Source organism: Malurus melanocephalus, unplaced genomic scaffold (genome assembly GCF_030028575.1).
Source record: "Malurus melanocephalus ecotype Western Australia unplaced genomic scaffold, MMel_1.1 scaffold_61, whole genome shotgun sequence".
In the NCBI taxonomy this organism is placed as follows: domain Eukaryota; kingdom Metazoa; phylum Chordata; class Aves; order Passeriformes; family Maluridae; genus Malurus; species Malurus melanocephalus.
The window spans coordinates 281,640-307,895 of NW_026623293.1; the positions used below are offsets into that span (position 1 = coordinate 281,640).

At 38.4% G+C, this 26,256-nt stretch overlaps 1 protein-coding gene across 1 annotated transcript in view; it reads left to right on the forward strand.

Moving 5' to 3' along the window:
- NALCN (sodium leak channel, non-selective) overlaps positions 1–26,256 on the forward strand; it is a 210,442-nt gene that overhangs the window by 181,884 nt on the left and 2,302 nt on the right. The window contains exons 23-42 of the mRNA XM_057366171.1: positions 132–252; positions 353–484; positions 2,229–2,396; positions 3,531–3,635; positions 4,348–4,454; positions 6,391–6,511; positions 6,598–6,696; positions 10,166–10,259; positions 10,796–10,902; positions 11,294–11,368; positions 14,105–14,224; positions 14,699–14,767; positions 16,919–17,067; positions 17,766–17,859; positions 18,642–18,774; positions 19,304–19,419; positions 21,717–21,874; positions 22,530–22,680; positions 24,756–24,905; positions 25,589–25,706. Coding sequence (XP_057222154.1) covers positions 132–252; positions 353–484; positions 2,229–2,396; positions 3,531–3,635; positions 4,348–4,454; positions 6,391–6,511; positions 6,598–6,696; positions 10,166–10,259; positions 10,796–10,902; positions 11,294–11,368; positions 14,105–14,224; positions 14,699–14,767; positions 16,919–17,067; positions 17,766–17,859; positions 18,642–18,774; positions 19,304–19,419; positions 21,717–21,874; positions 22,530–22,680; positions 24,756–24,905; positions 25,589–25,706 — 2,387 coding nt within the window. The remainder of the gene's footprint in view (positions 1–131; positions 253–352; positions 485–2,228; positions 2,397–3,530; positions 3,636–4,347; positions 4,455–6,390; positions 6,512–6,597; positions 6,697–10,165; positions 10,260–10,795; positions 10,903–11,293; positions 11,369–14,104; positions 14,225–14,698; positions 14,768–16,918; positions 17,068–17,765; positions 17,860–18,641; positions 18,775–19,303; positions 19,420–21,716; positions 21,875–22,529; positions 22,681–24,755; positions 24,906–25,588; positions 25,707–26,256) is intronic.

The window sequence follows — 26,256 nt, forward strand, 5'->3', positions numbered from 1 at the left end:
ATACTGAAATCTTTGACCCTTCTCAACACAATTTATTTTTCATAGGAAAGCATGTAYCTGTAGTGTAGGCACAAAAGTACACAGAGCTCTGGGCATTTCTGTAATGGCATTTCCTTATGTATCRTTCACAGTGACTTGCTGGGTTTGGTTACTTACCTGGACTGGGTCATGATCATCGTCACTATATGCTCCTGCATTTCCATGATGTTTGAATCCCCTTTTAGAAGAGTTATGCATGCTCCAACACTCCAGGTACTGCCACTGAATCATTGTATGCCCACTGAACCACAGCTACCTTGCTTTACTCACAGCCTATTCCTGAATTATGATTGTTCTCTGCTTTGATTTTCAGATTGCTGAATATGTTTTTGTAATATTCATGAGCATTGAGCTTAATCTGAAGATTATGGCAGATGGCTTGTTCTTTACTCCAACAGCTGTCATTAGGGACTTTGGAGGAGTTATGGACATATTTATATATCTTGTAAGTTATTATATTTATGGAAGATTTTTGTAGTATTCTTAATTTTTATATATTTGGTTATATAAATATTTAGTAATGTGAAACAGTTTGGCTCTGTACCCTGATGCAAATGCAGTAGTGTAATTTGTGTTCAGACACCACTGTTTCATGTGCTGTCCTGTCAGTTATGTGTACAAATACTTCTTTAGGCATCTAAAAATACACWGATGTGATAAACACCTGGCAATTTAGTGTAAGGTCATTGTATGACCCCTCTAAATTCTTTATTTGTTTTTATGTTTTAAGTATCARATTTCATTCCAAGGTAAACTCAATATCTCTGACCTCATTCAGCATTTTTTGCAGGGGAATCTTTATTTTACCTGTTTCATAGTTATTAATTGTTTCTTCCCCTCTCAACAATATTCCTACTTCATTGAAGGTGTTTCAGCAGCCTTTACCATTTGACAGAGGGCACATCCTTCTTGCTGGTGTTGCTATAGAAGAAACCAAAAAACATCTTTCTATATCCCATCAGTATTACCCTATCAGTAGTAGTTCTCAGGAAAAAAAAATTGCTTCACTTTTTACTTTGTTTCTGGGAAATTTCTTGCATTCCACTCAAATACAAGAGAAGGGTGTCCATTTCCTCTTTGTGTATGGCAGTAAACCCCACAGAATGTCAAAACCAGTGCTCAGTATAATACAGTATGRAATACTTTCTAACTGAAGAAATTACTGAGAAAAATGGCTTTGATGGATTTAGATTAAATCTTTCAGAGATTAATCCACCAGGCAGATGTGCTGCATAAAATTTGTCACGATCAATTTGTATCAAAGATTTCATTGTTAGCATAAATAAAAATATGCATACTTGTACAAAACTCCTGCTGTAGTATGCATAATTCCAAAGTGCATTAGTTTCTTGAAACYTCTCTGAATCCCTCTGCTTCTCTGAAGGAAAAATTCAGGTGGTGTAGCTTGGTCATTCCAAATGTGACTGTGCTGGTCATAAAAGAATGTGGAAGAAAGTTAGAAGCACTGGCCAATCTGTTTTGGTGGGTCWTCTGTCTTTTATCACTGTTGTTTTAACAAATTATATCACGTTTTAAATCACTGGTGATATCATCTTGTCCTCTGGTTTTTGTGCACTTCTTTGCAATACTCTCGCCTCTGTCCCCCTATAATAACACTGGATTTTAAAACAMAAGAAGTACTTAAGAGACTTTAAAWCAATAACCATTTGTCAGAGATTGTTCAGGCTGCACGACACAACTCTGCTTTTTGAAAACACTGTCAAATACATAAGATTTGTGTGATGAAACCACTTATGCCTGTAACAAAGGGGTAAGAAAAACTGTCAGGAAAACTGTTAACAGATGTTCCAGGTGAGGATTTGTTTCAGGATAGAATCTCTGAAATGAGAAGGAGGAAGAGAAATAATGCTGACTGTCCCAARAATATTGTTTGTGTCCCTGTTTTGAATCAGCTAAATTGATTTCTTGTTTTGGAACTATTCCATCTGGTTAAGACTATAAAATAGATTTTSAGTCAAAGTGGGAGACAAAGAGCTTATGCCCATTAGTTAGGACAATAAGCCAGGACATAAGAGGTCTCAGCCTTTTTTCTAAATCAGATGCTTTTTTGCCTCATTCTTTAATTTTAAGGTAGAAAAGTGTTCATTGACCTTCCATGCTGTGTCTGTGCCAAGTAAGGCATTGTAAGCCTGATCCTTCTTTGACTTTTCCTGTCCTGTCTCCTCCAGGTCAGTTTGATATTCCTGTGCTGGATGCCTCAGAATGTCCCTGCCAAATCTGGAGCTCAGCTCTTAATGGTGCTGCGCTGCCTCCGACCGCTTCGAATATTCAAACTGGTCCCTCAGATGAGGAAAGTGGTGCGAGAGCTGTTTAGCGGCTTTAAGGAAATTTTTTTGGTATGTGCCAATTATTTTTTTCTTGTTGAAATATATGAAGGAGTAATAAGATAACATTTTTATATAGCATTAATGTTTTTTATACTTTTCACCATTGTTGTCTGATTACTTTCCATAGCGGCCTTCACTGCAGATGACTACAGAGCAAGCTAAAAAGTAACTCCTACTGAATAAAGCTGCTGTCATAATTCTTTTGTAAATTATATTACTTATTCAGAATACATTTGGACATAATTACATAGGAGGACTACTGAAAAAGAAATCTACCCCTTATKGATAGTTCTAGTTGTCAAGAAAGATGAGAAGTAGTATATGGCAGCTCTGCAAGAGCAAAAGTAAACCTGATTTCTGAGCTGAAGGTCTCTACCTTCAAGCTTTTTGAGAGGCAGCCAAAGCTGTTAATCACAGATCTGGATCTCATTCTTATGTCATTGTTCTTATTATTATGATCATGGYCATGCACTTAAGTAATAAGAACAGCAATAGTGTCTGTGATTGCTTGATTGAAACCTAATCTATTATTTTGAGACCCTATGTGATACTGGCAGCCTAAGCGACAGCCACCCTATTCCTTAGCAGAGTGCTGTATTAAGTCAGGTTGTTATAAAACACTRAGCTATAAAATATTTGCAGACACTAATAGTGGAAGGACAAAAAGTATAAAGTTAGTCGGCATTTCATAGATACTGTATTCTGTTAAATACTGTATTCTGTTAAAGATATTTGCATCTTAATTTGCTCATGCTTATCTTTATTRGAGCTGTCCTGGAATTAAATATCTAACAATGGTTTACTCAGATTAATTAGTAAAGCCTGATCCAGCGAAACAAAAGCAGAATATATTTAGGCACTTGAAAAGCTCTCCTTAAAGGAGAGGCAATTCTTATGCATACAGAATTTAGCAAGGCGAGTGCACCCTTATCTGCAATTRTTAGATGCTATGTTAAAAATAAGACTAATATAACACAGCACCTGGTAACTGGAGCAGAACCTAAAGTAGCATGTCAGTCCCCAAGGCCGTATCTCCCAGGCTTATGCCACAAAATGATCCTCCCTGAAGTTCATCAAGGGAGCTGATCCCCTTTTTCAAGTCTGCAGAAGGAGAGCTTRACAAGTCCAATTTCATCTTTACAGGTTTCTATTCTTTTGCTGACATTAATGCTTGTTTTTGCAAGCTTTGGAGTGCAGCTTTTTGCTGGAAAACTGGCTAAATGCAATGATCCTCACATCATCTCTAGGGTAAGAAAACTGCTTTTCTGGTTCATAATAATGATATGTTGTGCCATTTTTGCCTGTTGGGGAAAGGGGAGCAATCAGAGCTATCATATGAGAAATGGAGATCTTGAGCACTTTCTTGTTCAGAAGCCACATGATGGAGSAAAAGGTAATAGAGGAGTCAGCAAATGAGGGTAAGGATGGGGTTCCATATAAAAAGTAAAGCAGGTYCAAATATTGGGGACTGTCTTTAAAAAAGTTGTCAAACACTGTGTTATCTGCAAAGGACTGGATGGCACATGGAATTAATAATGGAAAATGATACCTTTGCATTCTTAGGTCTGCAGCTAAAAAGCAGGTTGGATTGCTAAAGGTCCAAACCACTTGGGATGCTGTGGGGGTTACAYGGAGAAAGTTATCTGTGTTTCTTACACCACTTGGAGAATATCATCACCTGAAGAGAGCAATGTTGTCTAGGAAAGAGGTGAAAGGCTACATAGTCTTGCAAATTGAAAAGCACTGTCAGTCCTAGAAAGAAAAAGTGATATAGAACTCTTCCTAAGATGCGTTTTTAATTTGCATAAAGGTCCATGACTATTAATCACAGACCTATAAATAACCCTTCATTTCTGTGGCCATTGCTTTGCCATCATGGCAAATGTGTTGTTTATGCTGGAATGTTGGCATCTCACACAGGCCTCTGTTTAATCTCAGACTGTGGTTTATTTCCCTACAGGAAGATTGTCATGGCATCTTCAGAATAAATGTAAGTGTTTCCAAAAATCTCAATTTAAAGTTAAGACCTGGAGAGAAAAAACCTGGATTTTGGGTGCCACGAGTCTGGTGAGTTCCTACACTTTGGCCTGTCTTTCTTCAAAAATGCAGCTGTTGGTGTGGAAAAATGATTCAAATATGATGACTTTAAATTGCTGATGGAGGTGTTTTATTGTGATTCAGATTATCATAAGAGCAAAAACWTTGGCATATTTAGTAAAAAACTAGATATATGAAATTTTCCAGACTTAACCTTCACTTCAGAAGCCAGAAATGAAGTAAAAAAAAACCCTGTAGRTACTGAACCTATATAGGAATTAGATTTGATTTGGTTATTATTACAGTGGGAATKATTTTCTTGAAAAGTATCCACACTTAGTTCTCTTTAGTATTATTAGGAAGGCACCTTGAGAGCCATAAAGCAACAACAGAACTCAAGAATAAATAGGAAAAGATGGGAAGAAAARGAAATGGAAATCAACCTGCCTACAGCTACCCATAAAAATAAATGATCACATCATGTCTAAAACCTGCCTTTCTCTTCTATGGCTATCAACCATGCCAGCTAGCAGTTTCTTTCTTTTTCCAGTGCAGGGTTTCCTTGTGGTTTATCTGCTGCAGAAGTGCAGTAAAAATGATCTAAAAATTAATGTATGGTTTTGATTAGTGTCCTGATAAAGTCCATTTAATATTTCCCAACACATGAACAGGCCAAGCTCACTTTTTTTAATTGTTTACATTTTTCAGTTGGTTGGCATTTTGCAAAATCAGCTTAACAGCCACAATTATTTTAATTGGCCATGTGGGTTGATAAAGAATGTACCAGCAGTGGTGTATTCAGAGMCACCCTACATTAATGAAATAGAATGCTGTGATTTGAACAGTCAGTGAAACTCTGACATCTGCAGAAGTCTTTGTTTCTGTGTGCTTCAGAGAAATTCTTCCTCGAATAAGCAAATTCAATCCTGTTCAGCTTGATCCAGAAATAAGCAAAAACTGTCTTAATCAGCATAACTCTAAACTTTGGGGAATGTTTTATTGCAGAAAAATGTTTTGCCACAAAGGCATTTATACCACCTGTTGGCTGTCAGGCCAGATTTTCAAGAGCCAGATGTCAGTATAAGGACTGCATTAAAAAKAAGTATCTACATCTGAGAGCTCTCTTTTCGCTTCATGGTTGGATTCAAGAAGCACCAAACACTAAATAACCCTTCTGGAATACAACTATTTACCTTATAAACTGTTGGAAAGTCATTGGGCTCCTTGGATTATCTGGCTTGGATTGTAGAGACAGAGCAATGTGCTAACCTAGACCAAAGAGAGTAATTTTAATGTTAAGCTGGGAACATTCTCTTGAATCTCAATTGATAAAAAAGCATGTGTCAGAGCACATGGTATAGAAAGCCAAGAAGATGTGATGTCCTCTCAGTAAGTTTTGCTTCAAACTATTAGTTCCTGCCGATAATGAAATAGGGAACAGAAATTTCTAAGCAATCTTGCTGCCTTGGAGTCTGAATCTTTTATGTATGTTAAAGAATTATCTCCTGCAGGTAAATTTATTTTAGAACCTAGACATCAGATAGATTTTTTTCATTAATGCTGTATTTTACTTATTTCATTGACAAAAATGAAATTTGGTTTGGGTTGGAAGAGATCTTAAYGACTCTCTAGTTTCAACCTCCCTACCATGAGCAAGAGCACCTTCCACTACACCAAGTTGCTCAAAGCCCCATCCAGCCTGGCCTTGAACATGTTATAAGCTTTATTACTGTGAGTCAGATTCTGAGTAAGAAATAAAATATACATAGGGACCTAAAAAATTATGCTTTACGTATTCATTGCTGTTGCTATTGTTTCCTTATCCTTGATATGGAATTTTGATATATTCCAGAGGTTTTCACACCAACATTGCAAGGTATTTAAATGTTAGACTATGAAGTATCAAGGTAGCAAATACAAAAACTTTATTGATGAAGTTATACCTATTTGTTGTATTGCATTTCAGGGCAAATCCTCGGAATTTTAATTTTGACAATGTGGGCAATGCAATGCTGGCACTATTTGAAGTTCTTTCATTAAAAGGCTGGGTGGAAGTCAGAGATGTYATTATTCATCGTGTTGGGCCGGTAAGGAAACTCCTCAGAGTCGTTGACTTCTACGATAAATAACTATGATTTTTTTCTAACTGTTAATCTTATTTTTGTCTATTCAGATCCATGGAATCTACATTCATGTTTTTGTGTTCCTTGGCTGCATGATTGGACTGACCCTTTTTGTTGGAGTTGTCATCGCTAATTTTAATGAAAACAAGGTACTAAGTGAGGTTGTTTATTCTAAATGAGGGGATTTATTGAGTATAGAGCTGGCTCTGTAAGGAACCTGAAACTGATATCACACCATCTACGTTACTGGTATGGCTGCCTTTACTACTGGTTTACCAATCTTACATTCTGCAAGCTGCAGATATGGCTTCAAGATACACCTGATCCACATTTGCTACACAATTTAAGCCTGTGATGATGGCAATCAATCAAAAACTCTATCAGTGGTGTTATTTATAATGCAGCTGTGCTGCTAGGTGGAGGTTGAACATAAAATACGATGTATTTTCAGATGCTGCTGTTTAGTTTGATGTAGGGATACACATGGTGGCAGATAAAAAGATGTGTTTGCTTGCAAACTAAGGRGTCTCGTTAGAATCCTCCCATTGCCGTATTTCACGTCCAGAGTAAGGTTGTGTGGCTTTTTCCTGACAAACAGCAGAGTGCATTGTAAAAATAATCCTCCGTCGTTGGAATAAAAAGGTAGCTAGTGTTCTAGGCAAATTGACATGGGCTTTTTGTATTACCCTGAAAAGTAAGAAAACCTGCCCCAAGGGGGATTGTTCCAGAGCAGCTCATGTCTACACTCATTAAAAAGTAGAATCGTCTGGATGGGACTGATGCATACACACTGCACAACCTTTAATCTGAGGGTTTTTTCTGTGCCTCTTGTGGTGCCTCTGAGGCATCGAGACAAATTTATCAATTTTTTTCATCTTTCAGTTCAAAGTCACAAAAATAATGAGATTCGGTATTTTTATCACTCGTGGCACTGGAGGGAAAGGATGATTACACACTCTGGGGTGTGGAGATATGTGGAGATATGGTGTGGAGCCCAGTGTGCTCGAGCTGGAGCTGGGTGCTGGCTTTGGTCCTGTCCCGAGCTCAGTAGCAAACACAAGGGTTGATTTTGTCCATCAGGGAAACCACTTGACTCCTTCTGGAAGGGAACTGAGTAGGACACGGTTGTACATTAATGTGGGCAAGCAAGGCGTGATGAAATGGGGTCAAGCAGATTGGGGGCCAAAATAATAGCCTAAAAGCTCTTCTGTTCTGAAGGTATTTTTATGTTTGCTTAACATCAGTGTAATTTTGGTAAAGTGAAGTGCAGTCATTCCTGTTAAAATATATCTGTTCTAGAGGACTAGGAGCAATGTGCTTATAATTTCTTATTGAAAGCTAAACTTTGACTGGTGAATTAAAAAAGCTGAAATTTCTACAGTATGAGAATTCCATTTATATATGCTTTTGTCACTTCTTGTTCAGCTATGCAATATTACTTATCCTTCAAATTTGTCAATACGCGAATGAATACAAAAAGCTTTATGCTTTTTGTCCTTGCTCACTAGTAACAGTTCTCTGTAAATTACACTGAACAGGCACATCAGACAATATTTCCATAGAATTTACATCATACTAAAAGTATAAGTCTTTTATATCTCCTGGTTCCGCTTCTTCAGTTGTTTCTTAGTAACCTGCGTTGTTATGTAATGTTTGTTTTTCCTTCTTTTTACATGACTACTTGTTAATTTTATGTATTTGCCATAGGGAAAGAAAATATTTTCAGATTTGTGTTGAAAAGATTAATGTTAATTAAGTGGGCAAGAGTTTCAGCCCAATTAATATTCAAATAGAGTGAAGAAATGTCCAGAAACTAAAAAAAAATTATAGAGAGATGGCTGGCAACTAGCCCAGAAAGTAGAGAGCAAAACAATCCGCAGTGTGAGGTTAAGTTGCATTTTCTTAAAGCTAGTTACTTGCCTAATATATTGGTGTTTAGAGTAGATACTTTCTTTAGAAAATTCATGTCTGATATATGGTTAGAACAACTGGAATGGGAACAGCAGTTGTTGACGAGGATCAGAGTTGGACAATTACTGAATGATCTATTTTACATGAGAAAAAATAATTTTCTAAAATGAAGAATGTATTATAATTTCAGATATGCTCTACTTTTTCATATGAGTTGTTGGAACTGCGGGTTTGGAAATGTTGTACTGGGAAGTACCACAGCAAGCTGTGAGCTGTGACTTTGGTTGTCCCAGTGACAGGGCAGTAGCCAAAATTATTCCACCCCCATTCCATTTCAATCCTCTCCTGTCACTTTTCACAGCTCCCAAGTGCCAGGAGTTCAGTCAGCAGTGGAGGTGTGATGGACTCAAATATTAACTGGCACTTTGAGCTGCAGTCCAAATGCAAGTGCAGCTCTCCAGCCCTAGACCTGCTTGCAGTGCTCTGCTCTGTGCTTCCCTTGATCATCCTGCTTGTGGAACTCCAGCTTCTGAGCAACAAAGCAATTTGGCATCATTATTTCTAGATTTTACGGAAGTCAACTCTTTTTCGCCACCTTTTACCTTGTTTTCAGTGAAGGTTGTCCAGGAATATAAACCAGGCACGCTCMCTGGGGTTTCTGTGTCGCCTTTAAATCTTAGTGTTTCTTAGTGGTGCCATTTGGAGCAGTCAGCATCTTCACGTGTCTTTGTCYGCATTGTATTGGAAGGCACCTCTTCCCAGGGTACCATCTAGCACACATCTATGCACACAGCTCCATAAAGAGATTATTTTCATTAAGAAGAACAAATCCTGACCTTATCAGTTGCACAGCCAGCCACAGTTCCARAATCTACACAAGTCAGTGCCCAGGTGAGCCCCAAAGATCATGCCAGTCCTCACCCACCTCAGTGAGGCTCCTCTCTGACAGGGACAGCAGCCAAGTGTCTGGAAGGCAGGCCTTTGACATTTACCTTGAAAAAATCTCCTTTGTTTTTGTAACTTTAGAATCCTTCTATGAGATTTTTCCTGAAGTGATAAGGACCTCATTTTGCTTTGAGGGTCATTTTAGATAACGTTGAATTCTGTTTGAAGTTTGCTTGTTTTTTTCTGTGTTATGTGACTATTTGCACACATTACCAGCTMCCACCACCCGCCCTGAAGGTGTCTTTACCTTTCTTCGTGATTCTTCTCTGGAGAACTCTTGTAGATTCATAGCATATTATTATTTTATTTCAATTACACCCCACGCAGAAGAGCTGTGGAGAGCAGCAATGGTCTCCTGGAGGGCTCCTTCCCTGAAGAAACGGTAGTGGCACTAGCAAGCCACAGGATTTTCTGCTGCAAAGTCCAGACAAAATCTGCCACTTTGCTTCCTGGCAAATGATGTTCAGTCAAATGGAAGACGTCCTGCAGTGTTTCATTGCCCACACTGGGCTGCTGCTACAAAGAGCAACAACTGTGCCTGCTGAGTCGAGTCCCAGAAACTCACAGCTAATGCATCCAGAAATCCTCTTGAGTAACAGCTGATACTTCAGACTCCTTTACTTAAACAGTGTGTTATTTAAGGGAAGTTGTGTATGTAACTTTATTTCAGGCACCAAAGAGAATGTTGTTTTCATGTTGCTGGGTTGAATGTTCTGGCTGTTAAATGACAGAAGCTCTATATTTTTCTCTTTGTTTATTAAGGGGACAGCTTTACTGACTGTAGATCAGAGACGATGGGAAGATCTGAAAAGCAGACTGAAGATAGCACAACCTCTTCATCTCCCACCTCGTCCGGGTATCAAAGATATTTTGATTTTATTCATGTTGAGCCCTAGTGTTCGTAATTCCCCAGGAGTCTGCAATTCAAATTAAAACTCTAATCGTGAGGCCACTAGGAGGTTGTGCATAAGTTAGTGTGGAAACAGGATCCAACTACAGATCTCTCCATAAGGCTATTAAAATAAACCCCAAAAAAAGGTTGTGCTTCGATGGTTTTAGGATAAGCCTTAATGAAAAAATGAATTTCTAAATGAAAAGTATTTGCAGTTGGCTGKAATGATATGAATGGAATGTATTAACCTGACAGCAGTTGAGTGATGCACTTGCCCTAAAAGTACCAAAGCTTTCATGCAACACTGGTGCTCAGTATTTTAAATTACATGTTCAGAAGCCCTATTTGATATGGAAAATTGTGGCAGAAAATTAGAAATGTATTTTGAAAATGGGAAAGGATTATTTTGCCTCTAATGAACATGGAAAATACGTTAAAAAATAGGGGGGAAGTATCATTGTGTATTTTAACTCTCCTCCTAAAACTCTTTTCTTTTTCAGATAATGATGGCTTTAGAGCTAAGATGTATGATATAACTCAGCATCCATTTTTTAAGAGAACTATTGCTGTACTAGTTCTGGCCCAGTCTGTGTTGTTATCAGTTAAGGTAATTGTGTTTCTTCTAAATGGTCCATTACAGTAGTACAGCATGTGTTGCACATTTCCTAACACCAATTAACAATCAATTGAGCCATTAGTGTGATGAATGCAAGGAAACATGATTTCTAGATACAGCAATCTCATTTGGCATAGATCACTGTAGATTAATGGAGCTGAGTCAATTTCTGCCTTTTAGTAGTCTAGTCCACTATTTTTAATTTCTAGTTAAGCTGTAAATCTTAGAGAGAAGAGTACACCAAGATGCCATTCCTGTCTGAGTATATTTTAAAGTGAAATCTATTCATTAACAAAACCCTCAAGAAAAGTTAAGGCAATGAAGAGGCATTTATTCTGTTTAACAGCTTTTCTTCTATAAATGGATTATGTTTGCTTTTCAGTGGGATGCTGCAGATCCAGTGACTGTGCCCTTAGCAACCATGTCTGTTGTTTTCACCTTCATTTTTGTCCTCGAGGTAAAGTAATACATTTTCTGACTTCTTGAGATTAAGATTTGTATGTATATATTTCATTTTGTCTTTAGGGATGCTTCCCATTCTTCACTATGGTTTTTATTTCTGAACGTGTACATTTAGGGTTCTCMATGTCACTTGTCTTCCAACATGTATTGTAAGAAGAAACCTTTAATGTGTTTTAGTCATGCTTCTCTACAACTCTGAGCTTTTTGTCCTTTTATATATATTCAAGTCTGAGCATTTAAAAGTGTGTTTTGGTGAACCCAGTGACCTGTTTTCTTGTAGAACCTTTCATATTACATTCTGTCCATACAACAAAAAGTCTGTGTTATCTCCTGGAAATTCTGTTTCATCTGTTTATATTTTGCCTGGTGTGTTAATCCCCACTATTCTGTAGCTGTGACATMATCAAATCTAAGTTTTAAGTATTATACTTCATTTTAATATCTTTTAATAAGCTACCCCAGCTTAATAACCCCAGCTCCAGTATTTTCTATCTTTTGTTCTGCAGATCTGGCTCCCMTGTGGTAGCAGTTCTCTATCTATGAGTATATTGTAATTATCAACTTTGCAAGGTGTATTTAGCCTATTTGCATAAGATTGGAATCTAATTATTTAAACACATTTTGAAAAACATGTATTTTTTAATGTATAAGGGTAACAAAGCACACACTTACAATGCTGAAGAAGATGCTTCTTCTGTGGTTGGGTTAATACATAATCCTTCATAAATTTTTGGTTGACTACTTCTCTTGTCAGTCCCCTCTGAATAGCGATACTGACCACTATCAGGAACAGGATAGTAGACTACCTTTCCCACTGCTCTAATCCAATATGACAGTTCCTATGTTCGATTGATAGGTTTTGCCAGCAGTGATGAATAAACAATGAAGTAAATACCTTGTAGCAGCTGTAGCTAGAGTATGTCCATGTTGTTGCTTCTTTTTTCCCTACCCAGGAGAAATCAATATCTCTTGAGAGACTGAGAAAACACAGAAAAGTTTTATTTGTGTCATACACAGGCAGGTTTTAATTTACCTAGTAAMTATGTCTTTGGAAATACTTTTTTCTCTTATGCTGCCAGGGGAAAACAAATACACTTCTAGAATTTCAAAGGAACTTTGTCAGAGCCAAGAAAAATGTGTTGACTGTCTCAACAGGCAAGCTATCACACTGCGAGTGCACACAATTTATGGAGAGAGGAAGCAGCTTCCTGCCTAGGATCTTCCCTAATGCAGCCCAGTCTGATTGCAGAGTCTGATATATACACGGTCAGCTATCACAGGCAGGCATGGAAGTCCAAAGCTTTCTGCACAGCTGATGGCCTTGAGTCCAATCTAACAACTCCTGATTTAGCCTTAAAACTCTACTGCTCACATCACATGTATTTGGGGTAGAAAGCAGGAACAATTTGTTTCACACTGATGATGACAGGATGAAAGGAGATGTGATGTTTTATTTCCACTGTGTGGTTTTCAGTTCAAGATTATGGACCCCTGAATTAGATGYTTAAATTTTACACATGAGGCATGTGTTTAAGCTATTTAATGTGATCACATGATGAAGGGTGAGATTCAGTTACCTCCACTAGCCTCTCCAGAAGGCCAGGGATATTTACAGGTCTTATGTCACCCCTGCCAGCCCCATCCATCCATCTTGAATTCTCTAGGGTATCCCAGCTAACTTGATAGAAAGAGGCAAGATAGCTTAGGTAACTGAAACAATAATTAGAGATTCAGAAACCATATTGTTCACTTTGTATTCAGGCTTCAGAAAACATTACAAGGCAAAAAGCTAACTGGAAAATCAGCCTTTTACTTCAAGCTAGTGTCCTCTTGTATCTGGTTTCTTTTTCAGAAATGTTAAATGGCAGGGTTGCAAGGTGGAATGGAAGAAATAATGTAATGAATGCCTGACATTTATACCTTTATACAGTAACTCTTAACCTGCTCTAAGATTTAATACWATTTGTGTATGAGAAATTCTCAGGTGTTCCCTCTAAATGTATCACTGTGCTTTGGTATCTGTTACCTGATATGACTATTTCTGTGACTATCAGTATCCATTCTTGATCTTCTCATCTGCATTCCCGTTACCCAAATTGGAAATGTCAAGCACTTTGAAGCTGTCTTTTACCAGGTAYATTGTAAAATGTACTGCCTTTACTGTTCTTAGCTCTTTTCTCTTACATGCTGCTGAGTACAGATGGTTCTGAGTACAGAGTAATTCCTTAAAGCAAGAAATAATTGCWATATAGGAAAGCTTTATCATTAATTTGAACTGTAGGTGCTTGCTTGCGGACATATCGCTTGCTAGGACACTGCTACCTCTTTTAACTACATGTTACTGACATGACTTGTTTAAGTTTAAGCTATCTTAAGCCCACATTCACCTCAGCAATCTGTAAACATTAAGCATTCAGTTTGAGGTGATCAGCTGCACTCCTGTCTTTGATACTTGATGGAGACAGAGAGGCATTTAGGAATGCTGTTCATCCCTTGGTCTTGGTCATCTGTGGTCTTACACAGGTACCAGTTTTCCTCCATCTAAGGGAAGCTAATATTATCTAGTTAGCCCACATGGGAATATTTAGCTGACATGAAACCTGCCCTTCTTTGTTTTAAACTATTTCATAAAATGAACTAAGTGAAACATTTTGGAGAATGGAAGAGGATGTCATGGCAAGAAATCATCATTTCTTCATTACAAGTGAGATTTTTTTTTTTTTACTCATAGGTCACAATGAAGATTATTGCCATGTCACCTTCTGGCTTCTGGCAAAGCAGAAGAAATCGATATGATCTCTTGGTGACATCTCTTGGAGTTATATGGGTGATCCTTCACTTTGCCTTACTGGTAAGATGTACAAAATGCAATTCCAGTGATCAAAATGATTTTATCTTTAAGGACSAGCAGTAGGATTGCTGCTATACAACCAGATAAACCCTTGAGAGTTTAATAAGGCTGAAATATAACTGAAAGTAAGAAGAATGAATCATTGTCTTGGACAATTATGCAGTGCAAAAATTGTCTTACTAATACAAGTTAGAATCTGTAAATGTGGTAGAAAACAAGTCTTTAGGAAGGCTGTAAGTGAGAAAAGGAAGAAGACTGAAGAGAGTGAGAGCTCTTGCTAACAATGGTCTTATAARCATGAAGGAAGAAAGTGTGAGTCGGTTAGGTTTGTGTTCTTTATATTGCTGTTGCTAGTCTATGATTTCTCTTATTTCATATGGGRACTCCCCTACATTACTAGAAAATAATTTATTATGATCTATTCAAGATATTCCTAGGGGACCATGTATTAAGTCTTCTGTGTCTGTATTCCAGAATGCGTACACATACATGATGGGGGCATGTGTAATTGTCTTCAGGTTTTTCTCCATTTGTGGGAAGCATGTAAGTATAATTTAGGAACTACAGCTATTGTGGTTCTCATGTATAGATTAAAGGACTAGATGCTGTGCATCTTTRGAACAAATTCTCTAAGGGTCCATTYTCTAGGGAARAMAAGAAAAGAGGAGGCTTCAAGCARSAGTSTCCAACTTTACATGSTGTCATTAAAATGTCAGGATTTTAGGTGTGTTGTGTAGTAGTGCTATGGTTACAGGAAAAGTTACATTTTTTTCAGAAAACAAAGTGCAGCTGCAATACCACAGCTTTTAAAAATGCTCTCTACAACTCTGAACATACACTGTGCTSTTTTCAGCCCTTGCCATTTCAGTGAGGTGTGATGGGCATGCTCTTTATTTTTACAGCTAGACAAGTGTAGTGGTGGTTGAATGTGCTCATCTTGTTATGATAGTGCTCTCTTCAAAAAGTTTCTTCCTCCAAAGTGCAGRTCTGTGTTTTTTGTCTCATAAGCAATGTATGTCTTATCACAGTAAAGGATTTTTATTCAATTTAAAAACAATTTTGGGGCATGGTGTTCTTCTGGAAACACTGAGATGGTGACAAAGCAAGTCACTTGTCAAGTTTACTTTTCTTTTGTGTTTAGATTTGCTCTGGTGCAGTTGAGAGTAGACTGGCAGAATAAGCATAGACAGAGAACAAACACTTTTATTTAACAAGTGGTGACACTGCATTCCCTTGCTGTAGAACTTTTTAGACTAGCCAAATATTTTCTGTGAAGTCTGACATATTAAAGTAAATGTGATGAAAAGACTGCTGTATTAGGTTGCCAGGGTTAAGAACAGTGAGTCAAAGGGTTTGTTCAGTAAAGATAAAAAGTTTTCTTTCAATCAGACTRCACAGAGCCTGTAGAGCCTTGGCATTCAAATGAAAAATCCTTGCTTCTCCTATGCAGCCAGACCAAGTGATTGCCTTCAAAGCTCTCTGATTGTTTCTAAAGTTTTTTCAAGGTTTTAACCTAGTCATTTGTACTTTCATGTTGTGAGCTGTATCAGTTTCACTGATTTACCTGTCCTGATGCAATGTGATCRCTAATGGTCAGCAGGAACTTGGCATGATTTTAAAGAAAAATGACACCGTCAATCTCATTAAAGGGAATTTTTCATCACATTCAAAGTAGTTAAGGGTGTTAGACAATCTAGGGCAATAAACTTATCAAGAGTAAAATATAAAATATGCATGCATGGGATAGTAATATCTATTACTGTGGCTTACAGCCTATGAAATTTTCAAAATTATTTTCTCATCTTAGTCTCTTTGGCCAACTTTACAGAATCAYAGACTCACAGAGTRGTTTGGGTTGGAAGGGAYCCTAAAGATTATCCCATTTCAATCCCCATGCTGTGGGCAGAGGCACCTTCCACTGGWCCAGGTTACTYAGAGCCCCRTTCAACCTGGCCTTGAAWGCTTGYAGGGATGGGTCATCCACAACTTGTTTGGCCTACTTSTTCCASTGCCTCACCACCCTCACARTGAAGAATTCCTATCTAATATMAAATCKAAACCTACCCTCTTTCAGCCTAAAGCCACTTGCCYTTGTTCTGTCACTACATGCTCTTATAGAAAGTCCCTCTYCAGCTCTCTTGTACCTTTTAGGTACTGGAAGTCTTCTGGAAGGTGCCCCTGGTCTTTCGCAAACTACCATGAGAAATTACTCAAAGAAGCTGTACTGATTGTAAGGAAATCGCCTTCCCTATAGGTGAACCCATTCCTTTAGGTAGACTGCAGYATCTGTGGTTTCTAACAGTTAGGATCACTTTCAGATAGGCCCAAAGTAGTTTCCTGCACCACTGTTCATGCAATGCTAATGCTGATACTTTAGGAGAATACTGATACCAGAATAATATAGTAAAGCCTATGCTGTGTCATCATGGTGATATCCTACACTGTATTATCTTAAATAAACTTTTTGAGGAGYAACATCTTGACCTTTTAAATGAGGAAAATATGCTGATGTTTATAACAAGTAAAAAGCACAGTTCAAATCACATTTATAATGTACCATCTTACTAGGTTCATTCATTAATGAACGTGTTTAAAGGATTTGTTGTCAAAATGGCAAGAGCAAGATTTGTCGTTTGTCTTTTATCTTTGCTTTCCTGAATGCTGTCACAGCTTGCTTTTTCTCTGTCCTTCTAGGTGACACTAAAAATGCTGCTCCTGACTGTGGTTGTGAGCATGTACAAGAGTTTCTTCATCATAGTGGGCATGTTCTTACTGCTTCTTTGTTATGCTTTTGCTGGAGTGGTTTTATTTGGTACAGTGAAATATGGAGAGAACATTAACAGGTACAGTATGTAGTTCCTACCTTATGGGGATGTTCTTTAAAGCCTGAAGAAATCACATTCTGCTAGAGAAATATATCTGTGGTAAAAAAAAACAGATAGATCTGCAGGTCTGGCTGAAGAGTTCTGAACAGAATTTCTGATAAGAGACACTGAGCCATTTTCCAGTCCTTGTGCATTGGACCAAATGACACCTGATCTAACCCAGAGCAGACTGAGAGCTGTTCTTCATTATGCCAGCTGGAATATGCTTCAAAGCAGCACTGTGCTAGCCCACAGGCTGCAGAAACACAGCATACCTGCTGCATCTTCTTGGCATTACCCAGGAGCAGGATCCATATACCAGGCTGATGCAGAGAGGAGACAGTTCTTTGAACTGGCTATTAGCTGGAAATTTTCCAGTCATCATCAGGCTTAAAGAAAAAAATGGAGACAGGAAATAGGGTCTGGCCTTGAGTTTTCTTTAGCTCTCTSATAAAATGAGCTAAAATACTCAGACCTGTGTCTGAGATAGAATTAAGTTGTTATTATATCTTAAGTAATGAAATAAATAATTCAATGAGCTCTTTGAAGTAATACTGTAACTATTTTTAGTTTAAAGTAGTAGAAAAATAAAAAATGGAAAATTTTTTTCTTGCCAATGAATGGAAGTGAAACAATCACTCTCAATCTCTCACTCTTTCTTTCTTTCTTTAAAACAGACATGCAAATTTTTCGTCAGCTGGGAAGGCTATTACTGTACTCTTCAGAATAGTTACTGGAGAAGACTGGAACAAAATTATGCATGACTGCATGGTAATTACAATCCCTCCAGAGATAAGTAGACAAAAATGAGAGATACCCTTCCATCTCAAATTATTCTCAGTATCTTAGTTTTGTACAAGGAATGTTGGCCTTGCCTTTATCTCTTCATGAAAATAGTGTTCACTGAACCTCAGAACATGGTGCAGCTCCAGTGTCATACTTGCAGTACAGTATTTCATGGAACTAGGCTATTGGATTATTAAAAAGTAAAAAGATTGTTTCAAAATCAGAAATGCCATAACTTGCTTTTTCACTATTATCTCTGCTTTGACTGGGTAAAGGTGTCTTTTCAGATTAACCTTGTCTTTGATTCCTGCACTTTGGCTCATTCCATGTGAATGATAGTCTTGATGACCTCAAAATTCCTCCTTGAAYCATTTTATTTTGCCCAAGTAAATGTTTATCTGTGCTTTCCATTGCAAAGAAAATCATATGCCTTTCCTCTTTAAAATTAATGAGCAGGGAAGAAGCATTTTGAAAACCACTGCGCTTCAAAGCACCAGGTTGTTCCTGTACAGTGGCATAATGCACAATGTACCCTGTGTGTGGTAGTAAGAACCATGCTTCAGCCTTTTTTGTTATACCTTTTGCTATTTTCTGGTTTCTGAYTACCAAAGGAAGAAAAACAACCTGCCCACAATAAGGCCCACAGTATTATTCYCTAAATCAGAAGCCTTAAAGAAGTAACAGTCTTAAATTTTGTATTGATTGCAGAGAAACTAAGAATCTCTTTTCATTATTGTTATTTTACTTAGTTTTCTTTTATTTTGAAGGTTCAGCCTCCATTTTGTACACCAGATAACAGCACCTATTGGAAAACAGACTGTGGAAATTATGCTGGTGCTCTTATGTATTTCTGTTCCTTCTATGTCATCATTGCATACATCATGCTAAATTTGCTTGTTGGTAAGTGAGAATACACATTAATAATAAAAAGGTCCATCTTGGCATGTGGTATGTTAGATGTGAGTCTGTTGTGCTATTCAGGTACGAGACTACCTTGTACCTTCAACGTTACCTTGCATACCTTACCATGATTTTGGTACTTCTTTGGCATGGGTATGCTAAAACTCAGGAAATTTGGGAATGAAAGCTTTTTGAACAGAGAGATAATGTTCTACTTGTAATGTAGAGCTACCCTATGGAGCACTGTTTTCTAAGCTTTTATTTCTTCAGTTAACCTTTGTTCAAACATCATTGGAATTCACTTAATTGATCTTAGATGTTAAATTAGGCATCTCACGAGCATTTAAAATACAGCCTTTTTTAAAGTAAGCATGGTGAATATTGATGTGGCAAGACAGTATATTATGCATTCAAAAGCCTTGTCTGAGCATACAGGTGTTTGTTAATGTGAAGTTTGCACAACCGAATTAGATGTTAGAGTGTAACTACAGGCTTTATTTAGGGTGTATTTTGTTCTTGTGGTTTTCAGCTATCATTGTGGAGAATTTCTCATTGTTTTACTCAACTGAAGAAGACCAGCTTTTAAGTTATAATGATCTAAGGCATTTTCAAATTATATGGAACATGGTTGATGACAAGAGAGAGGTAAGAAATAATAATTTCTTGATAATAAACACAGAAATMCAGTAAATTTCCAGTTTTTCTTGGGAAGGAATATGGAGAAAACAAAGTGTGTTGACAAAATTCACTGAGCAGTTACTGTTCAAATTTGAGAAGTGAGTGTGATCTCATGTTTGTTCATGGTCCTTCAAATACGAACCTGTACTGTGTGAAGTGCTTATAATAGCAGATTTACAAACAAATGTACCCATTTATCAATGTAGGGTCAATATAATAGCATCTTTCCTCCCTGAGAGTTGTTCCCTTGGAAGTCTAATGAGTCATATCCATTTTTGTGTCTGATCTTCAGAAGAGTTTTGCTGATATTTCAGCACCATCTCCTGTAAAATCCTTATGGAAAGGCTGATCCAGTATGGGCTGGGTGAGAAGACAATGAAGGGGACAGAAAAAAGTGACATCCCCAGGGGGATAGCCAGGCCCAGGGRGTGATGATTGGCAGCACAGGTTCTGACTGGAGGCAAGTAACTCATTGAGTGTCCCAGGGGTCAGCAGTGGGTCCAGTCCTGTTCAACATCCTCATTAATGGCATGGACAGAGTGGCAAAGGGCRCATTTGCTGATGACACCAAACTGGGAGGAGTGGCTGACATGCCRGAGAGTCGTGCTGCCCTCCAGGGGGACCTTCACAGGCTGSAGAAATGGGCTGGCAGGAGCTTCATGAATTTTGACAAGGAGACATGCAAAATCTTAATCTGAAGAATAAAAAAAGGCACAGTGCGTGCTGAGGCCACCTAGCTCTAAAGCAGCTCGCATCAAGACTATCATTCACACCTGGGGGCCCCAATGGACACCAAGCTGAACATGAGCCACCATTGCGCCATGGCAAAGAAGGCTAATGGTATCCTAGGCTGCATTAGACAAAGTGCTGCCAGCAAGCCAAGGCAGAGGGTCCTTCTGCTCTACTCAGCCCTGGTGAGCCACATTTGGAGTCCTGGGTTCGGTTCTGGGCCCCTCTGTACCCAGAGACACAGACATTCTGGAAAGATGCCAGCACAGGGACACAAAGATGAAGGGACTGGAGCATGTCTCCTGAGAGGAAAGGCTGAGAGCCGGGGCTGTTGAGCCTGGAGAAGGCTCAGGGGAATCCCATCAATGTATATAAATACCTGCAGGGAGGGTGCAAAGAGGACAGCGCCAGGCTCTGCTCAGTGCTGCCCAGTGACAGGACTGGAGGCAATGGGCACAGCCTGAAACACAGGAGTTACCTCTGAACATCAGGAAACAGTTTGTCACTGTGAGGATGTCTGAGCACTGGCACAGGTTTCCCAGGGAGTTTGTAGAGTTTCCATCCTTGGRGATATTCAAAAGCCATCAGAATATGATTCTGGGAAACTGGCTTTAGGAGGCCTTCTAAAGCAGGGGGGTCAGACAGGGTAAGGTCCATAGTTCCCTTCCAAAATCAACCATTCTGTGATTCTGAAAAGGGAACAACATCGGGGAGACTGAGCTGCTCAGATGCCCACATAAATTAAATCATCATCTGAATGATTCATGGCATCACTARGATTTGAATGTGAACATCATGGTGAAAGAAGTTGGTTTGTCTGTAGTTGGCACATGGCTGTGCTGGAGGGGAGGCTGCAGTCTGTACTCATGGGAGTWGAGAGTTCTGGATTCATCATGCCCAGCACTGATCAACACCTTACAGCAAAAATAGTCCTGATGAGGCTCATTTAGCAGAACAAAATACTAGAAGATTGTGAACACCATGGTTTCACAGGGAAGTACTTTCAGTGCTGATTTTTTAACAGCAGGTAAAAATGGTTATCACAAAAAATTCAGGATGTATACTTAGGTCTGCCTTAGAGCAGATAACCTCTAAAAAGCCAGTAAACTCTCAGCATTCTCCTGTTCATCCATAGRTGCACAGATAAGGGCACAAGTTTAYGATGAATTATAGGCATGGCTATGAGTGTTTAAGACTGTAGTTTAATTTCCATTTTTCAAAGGTAGTTCATTGGGAATATGATTCTAATTACACATGAATGCAAATGGGGAAACTAAATCCCCAAGCAATTTTGAAAAATTCTGGCAAAATTAACAGCATAGATTCTCATTATATATGAGTCAACTAACCACAAAGACTTCTGTGAATTTGCTGAAGAACTGGCTGAATGTGCACATTATTCAGTATTGTGYTCACTGTTCAGTGACTTAAAGAGGCTAGGAGAAATAGCTTTTCTCACAGTGATCAAGTTGAGTATCTGAATTGGTTGTTAGATGACAGTAATAATTTACCAGCTATTGTGCAATTTAACACAGGGTGTAATCCCCACCTTCCGAGTGAAATTTCTGCTGAGGCTYCTGCGAGGCAGGCTGGAGGTGGATCTTGACAAGGACAAGCTGCTGTTCAAGCACATGTGCTACGAAATGGAGCGGCTCCACAATGGTGGAGATGTCACTTTTCACGACGTGCTCAGGTACCTTGAGATTTTCTCTACATTTTTAGAACAGACACAGTGACCTGTGTTTCTTTGCAGACTAGTAGGCAKTCATTAGGCTTGGGAGAAGGCAAGACTGGTAGCCACAGAGGCACTGCAATTTTAAATGTTTTACAAAAATTAGATTTCTCTTTTTTGCCTGCAAAAAATATTAGTGATAGAAAACACAGATCTGAGGGAATCAGCTCTAAGTAATTGTAACATTTTCATTGCAGGAGGTTTGTCACAGACTACAGTCACATGTTCCTCTTGTAACCCAACTAATAAAATATACCTTCAAGTGTAGCAACATGACAGTGAGCCTGTCTGGAAATAAAATAGAAATGAGAACATTATCCAAGCATAAACACTTCGGAGAAAAACAAAACCAAACCACCACAAATGCCCTAATTGCTTACAGTTCAGCAGTTCACCTGTTTTGGATAGCTGGATGTAGGTGATARGATCTTTGTTTTGAGCATGATAAGTCTCTTCTAGAATCACCTCAGCAATTTTTTAGCCTCAAATGGTACTTTACTGTGTACACATGAATTATATATTTTTGCACTAAGGCCTGAAGTATGAGCTTAAATTTTTCTAAATTAAGATGTAAAGACATCAGCATTTAAAAATAAATAAATTGTGTTTCTTCCAGCATGCTTTCATATAGGTCTGTTGACATCAGAAAAAGTCTTCAGCTGGAAGAGCTGCTTGCTAGGGAACAACTGGAATATACCATAGAAGAGGAGGTGGCCAAACAGACCATACGAATGTGGCTGAAAAAGTGCTTAAAGMGGATCAGAGCGGTAAGTCAAGCTAAAGCAGGATCTAAATGGCTGCATAAATTGAACTGTTCAGCAATGCTGGAATTTGCTGTCATTATGCTTCATTTACTCTGGAGTCATGATAATACTTATTTGAAGAAGTATGTAGCAGTTGCTAACTGAGCAAAAAAATAAGTTTGTTACAGCTCAACTGAAAGCACTACAAAAATAAGCATCTTTTGAAGGCAAATACTGTCTTCCTGCCAAAACTTTATCYCTTTTCAATAGGACAGGAAGATCCATATGCAGAGACCAAAGTCAAAGGAATAAAGAAAAAAATAATGCAATTCAATGAAACTTCATAGGCCTAATCCTTCCTCACAGAATGTAATTTTATCCTTTCCTTGCCTCTGCTGGCMGACCAGAAACCTGTAGATGGCTCCCCAAATGGAGCCTGTGCTGAGATAAATCATTGAATGAGCCATTCCAGTTGCTGTGTGTGCAAATGAGCAGTGTGCACGTGGACAGAAGGTGTGTGAGCCATGGCACACACAGCCAGTGAAGTGAGCAAGGGCAAGGCATTGGCTCATTGGGATGGGTCACCCACACTCATTAACATGCTCCTGTCCATGCTCATATTCTCCCAGACCACTGCCAGAGGAGCATCCCTGCCCTCCAGGGATGGGTTTGGKTGGAGGCCACTCCAGCAGGGGTTGGTTGAAGCTGTCTGGTGTGATGGAGGGAAGATCAGCCAGGTCACACAAGTCCTGGGCTGTCACTTGACTCCAGCACTGCAGCAAATCCCAGTCTCTTTAAATTACTACTATAGACCTAGCCAGTGTTCTGTGGTCTGTTTACACAGTGCTTCTGATTGTCAGAAACATTTCTACCTTTGCTCAGGATGGCTACAATATATGCTGGTCAAAGTTTGGCTTGGATTAAATTTATATTAAAAAAAAAAAAAAAGAAAAAAGAACTTTTATTTAAGCTTTGCAATTATTCTTATCTCTTCTTCCAAACCCAACTTTTGCTTTATATAAAAAGTCACAAGCTGGTTACATTGATGGCTGATTTTTCAGCTACTAGTAAGTCTGAGTCCAGGCTTTGCTACATATATTTTTTACTTGTATAAAAAATTACTTCTTGTGATTGGGGATTTTCCATGGTGATTTGTGGTCATGGCATCTGTCTTTTTCTGTTTGTAAATTTATAAAAAACTTAGCTGGACATTTTTAATGTAATGTACATTCCAGCTGAAACATCAGTGTTCAATGATATGTATTTTCATTTTGATCTCATCTCTRCRATAATAGTGGCRRTAAATTTAATCTCAGCCCTMAGTTCTGGGTTTGTTCAACTCTRTTGTTCATTTCATTATGATATTGAACTACACTATGCTAAAGTAAATATAATATTCATTTCACTCTAATAATATGGTTCAGATCATTTCACATTCTATGAACCTTTTGTAAACTGAATGCAATTATGGAAGTTAAGATATATTTTCAAATTCTCTTGTTATTCTCTAAGTCTCCCTAGAGGGATCATTTGAAAACTACCCAGGAAAGTAAAACCCTTCCTAAGTGCTGTTTATTTTAATTTAAAAGCAAATTAGATTGTAAAATCATAATGGTAGTAGGTTTGTTTTTCTATTTGTACTGTAAATATATACTTAGTCCTAAGGTTTTCACTACTATTTTATTCAGTCTTAATGACAGCCCATTCCAAAGTCTGTGAAAGAAATCTTTTCATTGCCTTCATGTCATTCCCTGTGAATCTCTACCAATTTCCTGGTTTCTTTTTCTTTGCAACAACTTTTAACTGGTAAATTCAAAATTTTATGTGTTTAAACTCTAGGTTTAAACCAACAATTGAGCAACGTGCTTTCCACTTAATGTGGTTCATGAGTTTTATCCTCTATWCCCTAAAGGTTAGAAATATGCTGGAATTCACTTTATTTAAATAGCAACATCTAATACRTCGATCTTTATCAATGCACCTGGGATCTACAGCTGGTGCTCACTGGTCAGTTAAATATTTAGAATGTTTTAAAAAAAATCAAACACTGTGGCACACCAGTGAGACCATTTTTTCCATCACATATTGTACCTTGGTAGAAACAGCAGCAGTCGTGCAGCATTATCCACAGCCTAMGAGAGAGCCAACAGCAGGAGTTGAGCCGATTTCTGAATCCTCCCAGCATTGAGACAACACAGCCAAGTGAAGAYATGAATGCAATTAATCAAGATAACAGTGCACAGCCAGAGGTATGTTATTCAGAAAACTATCAGCTACTCWTAACAAATTCAGAAAACTTCCATGTTTCTTATTTGTTCTTTTTTAAACATTGTTTTAACCAAAAAAGTCAGAAATAATACCTTGTTTCGCTTCAGTCTTTGCCATCAGATGTAAAGGCAAGGTGCTCTAAGGCAGTAATTCCCCAGCATATTTGGCTGTCTTGCTATCACCATAAAGGGCAAACTCAGCTTTACGACTCTGGCAGCCCAAACTTTCAGTTCTTGCATGAAAGTGCAGGCTATGGGGATGTGAAGCTTTCCAGTTCAGGAATTCTGAAGTGTTTACACTGAGAGTTAAAACAGTGGGCATGCTGGGACCTCTGAGCAGGAGTCCTGGGCTCTTCCAGAGTAGGGAATGTGGAAGGTACAACCTAAGGGCTGCTTTCTACAGTGGTTGTTGTTGTCTGAGAATAATTTCATACCCTTCCATAGGACAAATGGCATTGAGAGCCCAAGTGATCATTTTTTTTTTGTTTGTTCACAGTAGTTTTCTGGGGTATTAAAGAGTAGAAAGCATGCTTCCTTAATGAATGGCAATATGTTTTGTTTGTATTCATGGATAAAGACTGAAATAAGAATAGAAAGTTATCCCTTCCTGGGGTTACATCATGCAGTGGGGAGCTATGAACTGACGTTCTTTTCTCTCTGTTCAGACRAGTAGCCAGCAGCAGCTCCTTAGCCCAACACTTTCTGACAGAGGTGGCTATAGACAAGACTCTGGAGATGCTGGGAAACCTCAGCGGAAATTTGGACAATGGCGTTTGCCATCAGGTGAGTGAAAATGGTTTATCAGTAGAGTCCCCACATGCAAAATTGCTGCTCTGCAACAACAAGGCCAAGAGGAGCTTCATGATTCACAGTTCTGCCTCCTGKCTGCTGCTTGCACCCACGTCAGGACCCACCTATCCTCATGACTCAAAATAAAGCAGTTTCTCCCTTTCTTCATAATTACGAAAATTTGGAAGATGAGCAAGCTGCTGCATTTAGCACTTTTTCATACATTTGATATCAGTTATTCCTGTTCTGAATCAGAATGCTGCCTCCAAAGGATGCCACTGTTCAGACCCTAATCATGTCTGAGTGGAAGTAGGAGAGATAGTCATGCTGTTCTTTCAAATACCATTGACCCTACTTTTGTGGCCACTCTATTTGCACGAGAAACAGGATAGTTTAATAGAGAGCATTCAATCCATGATTTCCATTTAAATATCACTGAGCAGCAAAGATCATAATTTTGTTGGRAAAGAGAGAAAGAGTGAAAGAGGAAGCATGCTAAGGAGGAATCTTACTACTGTAGTCAACTGCATAGGTTTTTCAAGTG